Source organism: Parambassis ranga, chromosome 21 (assembly GCF_900634625.1).
Source record: "Parambassis ranga chromosome 21, fParRan2.1, whole genome shotgun sequence".
Lineage (NCBI taxonomy): Eukaryota > Metazoa > Chordata > Actinopteri > Ambassidae > Parambassis > Parambassis ranga.
Window position 1 is genome coordinate 8,549,220 of NC_041041.1, and position 15,610 is coordinate 8,564,829.

The 15,610-nt window shown below is 41.4% G+C and overlaps 1 protein-coding gene across 2 annotated transcripts; it reads left to right on the forward strand.

Annotated features, from left to right (window-relative positions):
• Positions 1–1,296: 1,296 nt before the first annotated feature.
• On the forward strand, positions 1,297–15,605 carry slc12a8 (solute carrier family 12 member 8). 2 transcript variants are annotated; one of them, XM_028393669.1, is made up of 15 exons: positions 1,297–1,461; positions 2,448–2,588; positions 2,807–2,959; positions 3,676–3,867; positions 3,964–4,195; positions 8,201–8,314; positions 8,472–8,559; positions 8,904–8,991; positions 10,388–10,534; positions 12,328–12,967; positions 13,038–13,135; positions 13,222–13,339; positions 14,213–14,273; positions 14,362–14,572; positions 15,525–15,605. In XM_028393669.1, exons 1-14 carry the CDS (start codon positions 1,459–1,461, stop codon positions 14,528–14,530), a joined length of 2,244 nt encoding a protein of 747 aa, XP_028249470.1. In that variant the 5' UTR covers positions 1,297–1,458; the 3' UTR covers positions 14,531–14,572; positions 15,525–15,605. The 2 variants fall into 2 exon arrangements, with proteins under 2 accessions (XP_028249470.1, XP_028249469.1); XM_028393668.1 differs by lacking the exon at positions 15,525–15,605 and having other exon boundaries at positions 14,362–14,814.
• The last annotated feature ends 5 nt before the right edge of the window (positions 15,606–15,610 follow it).

A 15,610-nucleotide genomic window follows, 5' to 3' on the forward strand; every position in this document is an offset into this window, starting at 1 on the left:
AGTACTGTTAGATCTTTGTCAATAGAAAGAGACACTTTGTCAGCGGAAGACGTGTTGTTTTTGTTTTCAAGCATTTACTAGGGTCAACAACAACAAAACTTGTTTCACTCCACAACAAAATGTGGCTGTGTAAATACTTCACCACTGATCAGAATTCACGGTTTAAAACAAAGTTCCATTAGTTAAAGTGGACTTTGTTTTTAATGCAGCTTAGTGTGCATTATGATGGGTCCGTTTTACTGTATACAACTGTGTATACAACCCAATTTCTCCTTAAAAATAATGGTTCTGTGGTAGACACACTTCATTTTGCACCCATTTTATTGTTAGCAACTTTGAAAAGCACAGCGCAGATGAGTACATTCTGCTTTTGTAAAATGTATCCCATGAAATTACTTCTTCTTTATTATTTATGAACTTGCATTTATTGAAATGCAGTTTCATATGAGCAGTACAATGGTATATTTTCCTTTGAACTATTGTCAGTACCCTGGCCATAAGTGTCCTTGTATAAGCTAGAGAAAAAAAAAAAAGAAAAGAAAATGTTTTGTGTAAAATGATCTGAACTCTGAATTTTTTGATATAAAACTATTTTTTGAAACATGTCAAAATTTAAGGCACTGATATGTATAGAACATAATATGCAGTCACTCCTGCTACCCTCATTTATCTCCGTACAAGTCGTTTATGTCGAGATGGAATCTGAACTTTGACCGACGAGGAAGCCTTCTGCTTCACTCCGAGGTTGGTCTGACGTTTGAGGTTTATTTGCATGGTCTCTGACATGTTGGGTCGAGTGAACTTGGTTTTATGAATAATGTGCAGCTTTAATTGTAGCTGGTTAATTTCAGTCAAGTAACCCATATGGTTAGATTTTTTGCAATATATTATGATTTGTAAGCAGTCTGATTAAATTGTTGTTTTGATTGTTGTGTGTCATGTCCTTATAAATAAAATAATTCACATTATGTGACACTGAGTTTTTTTTTTAATTGCAGCAGCTGCAGCTTCGTGCCTTTTTGTTTCAGAACAAATATATTTGTTTTTATAGAATTTACGGTAATTTATGGCAGTCAGCCAGCATGCAACATGGCCTAAATCTCTGCTTTTTAATAGTCTAAAAATATAAAATGTCTACCATGCATTAAAAAAAGATAAGGCTATTTAGTGGTGCGTGCATTTCTCATTTGTAATCATTAGTCAACTTTACCCACAGCAGGGCTTGCCAAAGCTAACACAGGATCCTTGTGTAAATTCCACTAACTAACACACACCCAGCAAAGGTAACGAGTGACAGCACATCCTGCTGGCTGGCAGCTGACGTCCCCGTGAAACACGTTGTCAGTCCGGCGGAAGGTTCATCACCGAAAAACAATGAATTGACTCGATGCTTCATTTTGCTTTAATTGTTTTGTCTCCTGTTTTTAATAAGCCCTGCGGAATGATACGAGGCTGTGAATGGTAAGTGTTTGCTAGCTGAATCGTGGACGTGAAGCTTCATGTAAGTGGAGGCAACTTCTAAAACCAAAGTCTGCTCAAAAAACTTGCTAATTTACCTCACTTTTACTTTTATTCGTTTACAAAACGTTTGTTTTTGTCTCTAGAAAGTAATGCTAGAAAATAGATAAGTTTGTTTATTAGGTCTGGCCTCGACCCTGTGTGTGTGTAGTCATCCATTTTTTAAACTAAACTGTACTAAAATAGTTGTTTGAAGGCCAAAATGTGATGCTAACTGTTGTTATGATGCTAATTGTTATGCTAATGTGATGGTTTTAGTTAAATCTTAGCAGTGTGCACATGCGCACAACCTGCGGCTGTATCCGGGGTAATAGAAGCTCATTTCCGCCAATCTGATAAAAAAAGAAAGTGATGAAATACAAAAAGTTTCAGCCATAATCAAACATTTCTAATATTTCATAATAATAACATTTTATCTTTTCTATGGTCCTTTGGGTCTGCTAAGCTTTGTGTGCCCATTTGTTTCTAATATAAAACACTGGAAGAAAGCAACTTTTGATAACTCAATTTCACACAATTTTAACACAATTTCTTACTGTATTGATACACTAAGTCAATATTTTAGAGAAAGTAATTCCATTAAAACGTGTTCTTTGACTGACTCAAATTTGATATTATACAATATCATTCTGATTTTAATGTATTTCATGTTTTAATTCAAAGATACCACTGCCAATGTAGGATATTGATGGCTGATAATAATAATAATCTTTTTTTTTCCTTCATCACATTGGCCGACATGGGCTTCTGAACCACAAGCGGCACCTGTTGCTGTTTACCCAAGAAAGTTGGCACCAGTTTCAAGATAAATTCACCTCCCGTCCTTAACGTGGTCACTCATTAATGAAAAGAGTTCTTTTTTTCATGTTGTGAGTTTATATTCCATGCCCGACTATTTGAAACCACAACACAACTGTGTATGTTTGCAGACTGTAATGGAAACCCTGCCAGTCGGTTGGACTGTGCACACCTGTGACCAGGAGGGAGATGGGGCAGAGCTGTTAAAGGGTGGATCTGCTGATGTCAACGCAAACACACATGTCCACGATCTGTTCCATGAAGATGCACAGGTGAGACATTTTCCACATCAACTTGACAATTCATTGGTATGTATGGACGATCTTTGTTTGCGTACATTTTCCTTAAGTAGAACATTTCATTCAGGACTTTACAATGTATTTTTATTAAAGGATCTGAATTAAAATCTGAGAGCAACACAAATAATAACACTGAATGTGATAAAGAGTCAGCAATGGAACAATAAAACCTCACACCTTTGTGTGTTCAGGGCTTTCAGCAGACTAGCCAGCCATGGTGGAGGATCAAACACACACTGTTTGCGTGGGAGCCGGTGCTTTTTGGCACGTGGGATGGTGTCTTCACCACCTGCATGATCAACATCTTTGGTGTGGTTCTCTTCCTGCGTACCGGCTACCTGGTGGTTAGTACATTCTGTGTTTGTACTGTATGTCTCTGAGGTAACAGCACAGAGACACTAAAAGAAAATAATGAAATCACATTTAATATTTTATCATGTAATCAAACCTAAGAGGATTAAAGAAAGTGGCAAAAACATACAATTTTATAGGAATATGAATAAATTGCACTCCTATGTTAACATCTTACCTTTCTGTCAGTACACACATCCGTATAGGACTACAGGACACATCAGTTTAGTGCAGTATTCTTTGTATTATCTAGGCTGTTTCTAGGATGTTTGGTAATAGTTTACTTTTTGCATTTTATTCCAGCTTTGTTCAGGCTCTTTATTTTTGGCTGCAGCTCTAATTAAGTATGTCTTGCTGACAGTTGATCCTAAACACTACAATAGGCATCCGTCATGATAGGACAGTGTTACAAAGTCCCTGTCCCTGGGATTGTAATTGCTACATCCGCTTCATGATCATCGTGACAACTAAACTATAGTTTGTGGTGTGGGAGGACAAGGTTTCCTATTCAGACGTCTAATCCAAAATTACAAGCTTGTTTTTGAGTGAAGGGAAAACTGTAGCTTAGCACATGATGGCCTAACACACCTTTTCACCAAGCTCTGTCTGTAGTCCTTGAATAGATAGAAAAATGGAGAGGGATATATGAGGAAAATATGGGGATGATAAGCACCATTGTGTATGAAATTGTTTCCTGTCATTATTCAAGGGGAACACAGGAGTGCTGCTTGGGATGTTCCTCGTCTCCATGGTGGTGGTGGTTGCGTTAGTGACGGTGATGTCGGGGATCGGAGTGTGTGAGCACTGTGGTGTTGGAAGTGGAGGAATCTACTCCATGATCTCCACTGTCCTGGGTGGCAGAGTAGGAGGCACTGTAGGCCTCCTCTATGTGTTTGGACAGGTCATCTTAACATTTTTTTTATCACATTTAATATTTAAAGCATTTCATATAATTTCCATATGCCATGTTTCTATTATGCTGCATTTCCCCCTGCAGTGTGTGGCTGGAGCCATGTACATCACAGGCTTCTCTGAGTCAGTGGCGGAGCTGCTGGGTCTGCAGAATCAGTGGGTGGTACGCTGCATGTCAGCTGCAGTGCTGCTTGCCCTCCTTGGAATCAACCTGGCGGGTGTGAAGTGGATTGTCAGACTCCAGCTGCTGCTGCTGGCTGTTCTGGCCATCTCCACGCTGGACTTTGTCATTGGCACCTTCACACACCTTGACCCAGGTAAGGCTGGGATCAGGGATACAGAGGTACAGAGGAGTGGGAAGGGTTAAATCCCAATGTTAAGTCAGACCTTGTTTGCCCCAGAATTATATGGATGTAAGACAAAAATCTGAGGGCAGTTTATTGCCGCATTGCTGTACAATAATATGTTGAATGCAGCCTTCAATAATATGATTAGTTGACTGCAGTTGTATGTGGCCTGTTCTGGCCAGTAGGTGTAGCTGTAGTATCATTTATTTTCTTAGTGTTGTATGAGCGTGGTCTGTTGGTTGACCTGTTTTTGCTCCACTTTTTTTTTTAATTGGACTTTAAGGTGCCTTTTGTACATATTGTATTTTATCTTTAGCTATTGATGTGTTTATTAAGAATTTTCTTTTTTTCTATAGTGAGGTATTTCTGTCTTTTTGAAGAGATTATACTCTTTTGTTGGCCTGTGAGGAAGTCCTCCCCACATTTCCTGTTCTCAGTGATTATCCACTTCCTGCCCAGTGGGAAGACAAACGGGTTCCAGAAGCGAATTCTGTTTTTAAATGACACATTTTAGACACAAAGTCACTCACTGTACTCCACATGCAAGCAAGGTCATGCATTAAAACATACATTATACATACACATAGCATTGCTTGTCCCCAGATTTAGTTGTACTACTTCAGTAGCCGTGGCTCTTCTCCGTCCCTCCCTGCTTTACAGCACAGTTGGTGAAAGTCAGTTTGCAGCCCTAACAAACAGTGGGAAAACCAGCCATAATGGCCACTCCAGGTTTTTCCAATTAAGTGCTGCTGCCTGTGTGTTGTGGTGACCTCATGATTGGCACAGAACCAACAGGTCCCCAAGCTTGCTCGAACAGCCTAGATTAGCCTGAACTCACTGAACGCTGAGGCACATCCTGAAGGAAAAAGAGCCACAGCCAAATCATGTTGTCATGGTTTGATAACAAGTGCTCAGAGAACACTTGCAGTGCTACGTGGTAGGATTCACACGCCATTGTTGGGTAATACCTATCTGGCTTTCTTCTTCTTCTTGACCACTGATGTAACCTTCATGACAGGTGGAGTTAAAACGGAAACCCTGCAACATAAAGATAGTGCTTCATGTTGTTAGATGGGAGGAGGATTCCTCTCTGCACTTTTAGGTCTAGTAAATTATTTAGTTTGGTTGGTCACACTGCCAGTGTATTGTCACTACAACCTCACAGGTTAACCACAAATCCCTCTGATTGTGGTGCACAGATGAAATACAACCTGACACGCCTCGCCTTGTCCCTGTAGTTGAAGTGTCTCCCCCCCACTAAACAGGAAGCCATAATATGCTCCTTGGGTCTGGGGTTTAGGGTGTTAACCAGACTCACCCACATTTTTGGAAAATGACAAAGAGAGTCGGCCGGAACTGAGATCTGAAGCCTGCTGCTTTGCTCCAGAGACCGCCACATCATCTCTCCCTGTGATCCCGACTGTAATATATAGTTCTCAATCATTCCACAGGGACCCACTCTACCTCTGTAAAATCACAACCTGCACTGGACTCCACGCACAGCAGTGCATGCTGGTTAGTATGGGAGAGTGAGAGGTCAGTCTGACAGAGGGAGAGGCCTCAGATGTTCATGTAACCCGACTACACATTCCAGTCTGTATGAGAGGAATGCTGAGCTCAGAAAGGAGCCCCACTCAGCCTGCGCACTTGCTCTTCAGAGAATAAAGACATTCTCACAACAGCTTCATCTAAAATATTTGTTACCCATTACGTTTAGGACGTCATTAACCTTGATCCTCAGGACCACATACATTTCAGCACCACATTTTAAGGCCAATAGTTAGGAAGACATGTCGCTATAATTGTTTATGCGTGTGAGGATAAAGACCAGCCAAATTAGTAGAAGTTCTCCTCTGATGCTGACCTAACACTAGGCTCTCATTAACATCTCTGTCTCACATCACAAATATCTGTACAAACCTCCAGCAACAGTGGCAGCTTCCCATCTCAAAAATGACTGCAGTAAAATTTAAAAATAAATCACGCTTTTCCACCTGAAATAAACAACATGCTGATCAACAGTGATTCAATAGTGTCATATATATATCACAGTAGTACAGTACCAGCTGAAAGTGCTCATTAACAGTATTTTATTAAACAGTGTTATGAACATGCGAATGCCCCTAGCTAAATGTTCAGGGAGAGCTGAGTCCTGGCAGAGTCGGGCTCACTTGGATGTTGTGTGATGTTGTAATATGGGTGGGGACCCCATGCTGCAGACACCAACTGCCCTGGATTTGTTAGATCCTGATTGTTTAGACAGACAGGGTCACAAAGTGAACAAGAGTTTGAGCCAGGCCCATTTGATGTCAGTTTTTACACCTCTTTAATACATATCCTGCAGATCATGCACAGCTGATATACACAGGCCGTTTTTGGTTTGGGCTTTTGTCTAACACAAAAAGAAAAAAAATGAGCAAGCTCCCTCTCTCTCTCTCTCTCTCTCTCTCTCTCTCTCTCTCTTTTCCCACTCTCTGTCTCCCTCTCTTGCTCGCTTCGATTCTTTCTCTCAAACTTGGAAGCTGCTGAGCTTCTGAAAAGGGTGGTGACTTCCTTTTGGATAAACATGTCATTAATCTGAGAGAACACATTCTTTCCCATCGCAAGATAACCAAGGGGGAAATGTCCGGTGTTGTAACATAGGCGGGTCCTTCAGACTGTGTACTAGTTTAAATGGCCCCCACCATAGTATACAGAACAATGTCCTCTCACACATTCTCTGAACCAACCTGTGTAAGACTACAACCTGAATATACCTGTTGTTGACATGTATTCTAACAGTTGTTACAGGCTCAGGTTAGGCCATCTTATCTAGAGTTAAGTCACTATGATTCAAATCTGACCTTTTGTTTGAGTTGTGAGGGACAGTATAAACTGTTTAAATGGCTGCAGCATTTTCTAACCCTCTGGTGTGATGTTTTAAACAACTGCTAGAGGTGTTTTCTTATGTCCCCAAGGTATCAGCAGGATAATGTGTGCAAATATGATGATCAAATAAAAACTAAACACATGCAAACCTCACAGTAGTAACACAATTAGGTGGATTCAGTTTCTAATTTCACAGTATAAAGGATTTAAAGTTCATTGTTTCAAAGTCTAAATTTAAAATTTGCATTATTAGGTATTAGAGTGATCCAACTCTTCAGACTTTACAGACCATGCCATATACCGTTGCATCCTATTTTCTAACCTGGACACTTAAGCAGTTCTTCTCCACAACCTCTATGACCAGAGAACTTAAGCCCTTATTGGCTTAAGGCTTCAATGACTCGCATGCTGTGTGGTACATTTTGATTCTATTGAGGATGTGCTGTTGTCCCCTGGTTATCTCTTCTAAAGAGGATGCAGCATGTTTGATCTCATCCCTCTGGCAGTGCATTCATACAAAATACAGAGTTTTGAGAGGGGGGGCAGTTGACATTGTTATTATGGATGTAGCTGGTTTCTCCTGCAGTCATGTGTACAAATTCACTTGAATTCCCCTGGTCACTGTTGGAGTGTCTTCAGTTTTAACTCTCTCTAAGATAATTTCCTAACAAAGTAGAGGGCATCTGAACCTAATCAAGCACCTTAAACCCTTTTAAATATTAAACTTGAGTCTGGTGTGCAGTTAGCACGATTGTGCATATTCTACCAAATATTCTAGTAGAGTTGCTTTTGTACTTATTTTGTTTATATTTTTAATATATATAATATATACAATATTTTAAAAGCTTAGACGATTTATATGGAGAAAACCACCTTTTTAGTTGCACACCTATTACACTTAAATATTCTCTTTAAGCAGTAATTCAAAATACTTTTGACTGTATAATGTTTAAGGAAATGCTGATTTATTGATTATTGTTTTTCCATTACAATCATGTACAAAGATGAGTTAATTGCCCTTTTCCCATAGCGATTCGTTACATGTAGGCAAATACTAGGCTTTTTCCTCAGTTCTTGTACTTATCTAGATTTGTGTGTTGTGTGTAGATCATGGTTTCATTGGTTATTCGGCCGGGCTGCTCAGCAGTAACACAATGCCAGACTACAGCCCAGGAGAAAACTTCTTCACCGTGTTTGGGGTCTTCTTTCCTGCTGCTACAGGTGAGTACCTCCAGCCACCATCTCCTCCTCTGTTTCTCACAATAGCATATGTCAACACGTCGGCCCTGTTTTCCATTCTTGCAGAGATGCAGTGTGTAAAAATACATTTTTTATTGTCCAGTGTGTGTGTACATTTTTGTGGTTTGTGTGTGTGTAGGGGTTATGGCAGGCTTCAACATGAGCTCAGACCTTCAGCGGCCTGAACACAACATCCCAGTGGGAACGCTGGCAGCTGTCTTCACCTCGTACGATAACACCCCAAACCCACCGCCAGCACACACATCACAATATAGTTACACACAGAAACACAGCTGCAAAACACTGAAGTATGCAAGGCTGTAACTACAATATAGATGCACAGAATCAAAATAAGACTATAAATTATATTTAGGTACAAATCACTGTAATATTCTGATACTGTGACTCATCCAACATCTAAACTGACTGGTGACTTTTTACTTTCACTGGAGAGAACAAACCAACCCACATTCACAGCACTGCCTCCATCAGACAGAAGTTGTCAGGAGCGTCCTAATAACACCGACAAAAAGAAGCCGTTTGTTTATGCTGTACTGTTGGTGACCCGCAGGTGGTTCCTGTATCTGGTCTTTGTCTTCCTCCTGGGGGCCATCTGCACCAGAGAAGCTCTGCGTTATGACTTCTTGATAGCAGAAAAGGTAAACTCCTGCATGTTTCCTACACTTAGTGAGGGGATTCCCCACCAGGGCTCACTTTGTTGATGTGTGTGCTGTGGTTATTTTAGGTTTTGACTCTTACTTTCTACTTTCTAAATGCCTGGGTAGGACTGTGGGCATTTTCCATGCTCATGTGGAAGAAAATCATAACTTTTCTCAAGTTTATCATTCACAACTTGTATGACAGTTGCCAGCAGCTGTGGCCTGAAGGGATTATCTTTTGGATAGTCCATCCATCCATTGCATTCTTGTGAACATAAAAATTTCAGAAATACCTTAAACTGACAGGAATTTGTTGGTCAAAGGTTATTGTGACCTCACATGTTATGTAGGCCATAAAAAAAACTTGGGCACAAATGTCTAACAGCAGCTGACCTTTACTTCCTCTTCCTGGATGACAATTAGGACAGAAGACCTCCTGTTCCTCTGGAAGTCCACTACACTACTCATTAGTTTTGTTGAAATTGAGTGTCATATTGTCAGACTTTAAAATACCCCCTTTCACACTGAACAAAACACACACACACACACACACACACAAACATCTGTCTTTTGCCTTTGGTGGTAAAGGGGTCAAGTCACCCTTTCTTCACAGGTCAGATGCAGTAGTCGCAGGTATTTTTTGACTCCAGCTCCAGTCAGCAATGATGTAAACATGAAATCCTGGTCCCTTTTCTATTTGTATGTTCAACTGTTGTGCGGCACTTTTTGTGAAAAACAGTAAGAGAACACATTTTGTAACGAGGGGAAATTGAGGTCAGTAGTGCTGGTTTACAAAATCCTATCTGGTTAGCAGGAGGCAGTAATTCTGCTCAATAAATACAATTTTACTGTCACTATTCTATTATCTATTATTTTAAGTGTGTAACATATTCATTCTTTATACTGTTTTGTCTGTTGAATGTGTGTCTGGTGTGTGTTTTATGAATTCCCAGTAACACACCCTGTTATTGGAAGAATGAGCATGATTCATTTGAGGTTTCCAAGGTTGGGGTCACACACATACACATGCAAACTGCTCACAGCTGTTTTGTAGTGCCATGAAAAGTGATTGATCTGCATCAGGCCCTGAACTACAGAGTACTAAATAATCAGCTCTGTGTGTGTATACAGGCAGTGTTACTGCAGAATGAGTGATAGGTCTGCTACTAAAACTAAATTTGTTCCAAATTATTGAGTGACGATGTTAAAATTGTAAGGTTTCAGGCATTTTTGCTTTAGTCGATTGGAAAGGGTCCTTGGCTGCTCCATCAGTGGTCAGTTCTCATTGTTTTTATAAGGGGCTGGCTGCAGCGGAACTGCGCTGGGTGTAGCTGTTGTGAGCGCTCAACCCCACCCCATCCTTTACACCCTGTGTTTGTTTTCCTTCTTCCTCCAGGTCTCCTTGGTGGGTTTCCTCTTTCTGTTGGGCCTCTACATCTCCTCTCTGGCTTCTTGCATGGGCGGCCTGTACGGAGCACCCAGGATCCTGCAGTGCATCGCTCAGGAGAGGGTCATCCCCTCTTTGGCCTTCCTGGGAAGAGGGGTGGGTGGATGGATGAATGGATGGATGGATGGATGGAGCCATGAAGGGTGGAATGTCTGGACTTTGACAGCAGGCTGAAAAATATTAGCTCGAGCCATCATGATGTCAGTTGGGATTATTTAGTGTGTGTGCAGCAGTGAGTTCACTTAGATGCACACCCACATGAGCAAACAGCAGTTTCAGATGATTACCTATTTTACACATTTTACTGTGTTATATTTGTTGCATGTTTTTTTATCATAAGAACAAATTATTATTGATTCAATTCTAAAGTATTATTTTCTGTGTCACTCCATGGAAGCATTTTCAGTGTCTCTGTGGTGCAGTAGAGATCAGTAGAGTGTGTATACTTGAGAATGGCAGAGTTAAAGAAGTAGATAACAGCAGATCGAAGAAGATAAGTGGCATAAGTTGCACCTCAACTAATGGTTTGCCTATTTACACTATTAAAACATAGGCGTCAACTAATATTTTCCTCTGGTTTTACCATATTGAGCATGTCAAGAACTCTATTACCATGGCAACTAAGCAAATGTCATGCACTATGGTTGTAAAAGTAGAAAATACGAGCAAGGAAATCTGAGGTCACATTATAATTCATAGATTTAGTTGCTTATTAACAGAAATGATTCCCTGTTACACAATCTTTTTCACCAGGATGGACAAACCCTCAGATAAAACCTTATAAGGACAATCTGGACATGTGCTGTATGAGAGGTTCACCTCAGGACAGGAGGGACTTCTGTTATGTGCAAACCATTGCCAAAAAGTAGCTCTGTATGTACTCAGTGAAATAATGAGGACATGGGCCGCTTGTGTGTCTGTGAAAACATTTAGGAAAAGCTTAGCTGAGAAGTATAGCCTGTTTTTAGGCATAAAGAGAGCATCAGTAAAAATTATGTTTTGTTATTTGATAAGTAGCACACAGGTCATGTAGGGTTTGGATTAGGAATTGGTGTTTCTGATTCCCTGCAGTGATTGGAACATGGTCACCTAATAAGCATGCCTAGCCTGGATGTATAGGGGGTGTGGCAGTTGGACTTAACACGGAACTGTTACTTCCTAATTATAGACTGCGGACTCCATAGATGTGAGTGGAATGACTTCATTGCAGCATAGATTTATGACACACTGCTGCACACACACACACACACACAAATGCGCGCACAGTCACGTTGACGTCCTGACCCCGTCCACCCCAGTTTTCCTCAGACTTCCCTGGATGGCAGCAGTGTCTGACCTCTCTCAGCAGGCTGGAATGAGGCTCTAGACATCTTGGCCCAAATCAAAGCCTCAGAACAAACGCAGGAAGGGCGACGGGCAGGGCGCTGCTCGGCTGTATGCTCTGGAGGCCCGCCAGGCACACTGCAGTGTTCCTTAAACTGTGCAATAGGACCTGGGAAGTAAAAGTAAACTCATCAACCAACCACATGTTAAAATGATTTTTCCATTTTGAGAAAGGGATCATCGGTGTGGCATTACTTTAAGAATTTGAATTCATTCAGTTGTGTTTTCCTGGACTGTGAAGTTGTATTGTGTCTCTTATGTAGAACCTTAAATGTAATATAGGTGTTTATCCTTCAGAATTGATTTGAGCTTCTGGGCAAATGATAGAGGTGGTAGATATACAAGGGATTTTCTTCCCCTTATCTACATGTGTCATGAGTCTTCGTGCTGCTTTTATGAATTTTTGTCACCATTGAGTCTTTTGCAGAATTTAAAATCATCATAACTCTCTTGATTTTGCATCCTGTCGTAGTGCAGTGCTCACTAACCAGCTTTCTCTGTAACAGAGTGGCCCAAACAAGACCCCAGTGGCGGCTATCTGCCTGACCAGCCTGCTGACCATGGTCTTCATCTTCATTGGTCAGGTCAATGTTTTGGCGCCCATTGTTACCATCAACTTCATGCTTACCTACAGTTTCATCGACTACTCCTACTTCAGCGTGGCCATGACCTTCCAGCTCCAGAACAAAAACAAGATGCTTGGTAATAGAAACCAGCGTAGGTCCATCAGGCATAGCTGCAGTCCTCTCATTGAAGACGCTCTACCTAATTATGGAAGCAGAAGCAAGAGTCCGCAGAGTAAAGGCACTCTGTTGGAGTTTACCAGGGACATGGACCAGATCTTTCCACCTGTTGATTCTGGAGCAGAGGCCGCTTCCTCCATGCAAGAGCCGAGCAGCAGATCTAAGAGCAGAAAGGTCACTACTAAGCAGAAGTTGATGGACAGTTTTGGCTTTGACCTGAACAGCAATGTATTCTCAGAAGAGGGAGAAGAGGAGAAGAGTTCAGCGACACCAGAGGAGGAAGCTGAGGTGCAGTGTGAACGTGAGGGGCTCGCAGGAGGAGAACAATCTGAAGTCAAATGCCAAACAAAGATAAGTCATGCTGACCACGACTCGTCAGCTCAGACTCAAAATCACACTGCAGGTGACCTGAATTACCCATCACATGTCAGAATTCTGTTGCACTTGTAACCTCACACTTGTTAATCTTCCAGCTGCTGGTGGTAAAGCAGAACATTGCAGCTACGACATCCAGCCAATGCACGATTCCTTCTATAGAAAGCTATGTAACCACTGGATCGCCCTCATCGGGGTACATTATTTATATTAGACACTTTATTTACTCATTTTCTGCACAATAGAATGGTTAATCTGAAGATATCGTTTCCTTTCTTTCAGGCACTGAGTTCGGTATTGATCATGTTTGTTATTCAGTGGGTGTATGCATTAGCAAACATAGTAGCCGCCTTGATCCTCTTCTTCTACATCGGGAAAACAAGTCCTGGACTACCTATAGGTGATTGCTGTCTGATCGTTTCCTGTTTAGAAGGGCTGTCATCTGCTGATGCTGTCTGTGCTTGACACCTATAACCTATAGACACTTTTCCACTGCAGGAAGTCACTGCTATTTTAAAGCCAGAAACTTCGTCTGGGTTAAGCCTGCAGCAACCAGCACAGTTGTACATACTTTAGAGCAAGTTTGAAGGAGAAATATTACACACTGCTAGCTCAGCCGAGGTAGATGGTGATTGCTTCAACTTTTGGGCTCAGCAGGTTTGGAATAGACGATGAGGGAGCAGTTCCTGTATATTTTATGAGAGTTCTTTCAGTGGAAAAAGCCTGATGCTGCTCTGTTTCAAAATTTAATCTATTAATTCCGACTCAATATAATCTTTGCATCAACCTTAAAATTGGCTATTTATAAACAGAGTTTAGTGGCTTAAGAAACCTGCATTAGAATTTACATAGAATTGCTTTTTAAACAGGTCACACTATCCCATTATGTGCACTAAAAGTCTCCCTCAGGAGCAGTTTCCCTTCATTATTACGTGACCTGGTGGCTCTGCTGGGAGTTGCTGCTTGCGGTTTCTTTGCCCGGCAGCCTGGCAGCTGTTGTGGCTTAGGATTTCTAGAATAGCTGGATGGGACACTCTGCATCTGTGCATCATTGTCACCACATTACAACGTGCCTTAACAGTCTGACTCACACATTTCTGAGCACAAGCAATGCAAGAGTCAAAAACGTTTGTCCCACAGGAGGACCGTGAGATGATGCCAGTGTCTCACTTGTGCACATGCAGTGATGCAGCTTCACATACTCAGAGGTTTATTGAATTTGTAATATTACAGCAAAATATAAATTGTGTAACAGATTTTGAATTGTTTGCAGGTATTGCAGCTCAGTTCAGCTTTTTCACATGGCTCAAATCATCTCTGAGCAGCATTCTGAGGTATTGTGTGTGACATTTTTAGATCAATATTAGTACATTCTATGTAATTTCTGACATCATCATTCACCAATACGTCTCTTTCTGTCAGGAGAAAAGCTCCTCCGCGGGACGAGTTTGTTGTAACTCCCTCTCTGTCGGGGCTCGGCCTGAAAACCAAGCAGCTGACCGAGGAAAACACTGACTTTGCGTCTCGTCACCGCCATCACCAGTCCTCCATCATCACGGCGGACAAGATGGTGCAGCCGCCATTTCACTGACTGACTTCCAGTGCCTCAGATACATGTCACAGCTGACGGCCTGTAACTATACATTTTCTGCCTCATATCTTGTCACATGTTGTGTATCACGTGGCGCCTCAGGTCACGGTTCAGGGAAATCTGAGCTTTTCTAAGAGTTGCACAAAGGGTGTGTGTTAGCATGAGAGAGTGGAGATTTATTTTCTTTTTCTTTTTGTACAGAAATGCTTTGTTGTGTCATTATGTGTTACAACTTTGACTGAAAATTGATAAAAACTGTCAACTTTTGTTGTCAGATCACTCTGCAGTGGTGCTCCTGTGGTATTAATATAATGTGCACATGTGTCACAATGTATGGATCAGACAAACTCACCGCATCAAACAAAGTTATGCAATGACTGGTTGTGATGTATATATTGGGATGAATTGTGTGTCATAGTTCTTTAACAGTCTATAGCAGCTCAAGGCTGTGAAAAGCTGTGAAAACCACTTCCTCTTGTTGTCAGAGCAGCACGCACAGAGCCTTGTGTAAACACCTTGTTTTTTCACCACTGGTCAGGAGATGATGAGCAGTGCTGGGAATCAGAGAGAGAGAGCTCTCTGTCCACGCCTGTGATGGACAAATGGATCAGTGATTCCAAACTAAATAATAGAGTCAACCTCATAACAAGCTGCTGAGTCAATGAAAAACTGTGGTGTGTTGCAATTTAATGTTAATGGACATGTTTAAACTTTGGCACATGACTCCTTATGCTTTAAGTGAGTTCCTCATTGACTATTTTTATTCAGCTTTTTCAAAGTCAGTTCCAGTAAAAACTGATTATGGGTTTAATTGTTCACACACACACAAACTTAAATTGTACAGCAGCATCATAAAGTTGATTTGAATGAACTTTCTTTTTGTTAGAAAATAGCTTTAGACACCTGCAGGCACCACATGCAGCAACTGTGTTGAATAACGGGACTGTGTGTGTGTGTCTGTGTCTGTGTGTGTGTGTGTGTGTGTGTGTCACAGGAGGAGGAGGAGGAGCCCGGGCTCCTCCGCTCTGTGATAACAGGCTGCACAGCCTGGGCTCTGTTATCTTCCGTTCCCCGCCGCCT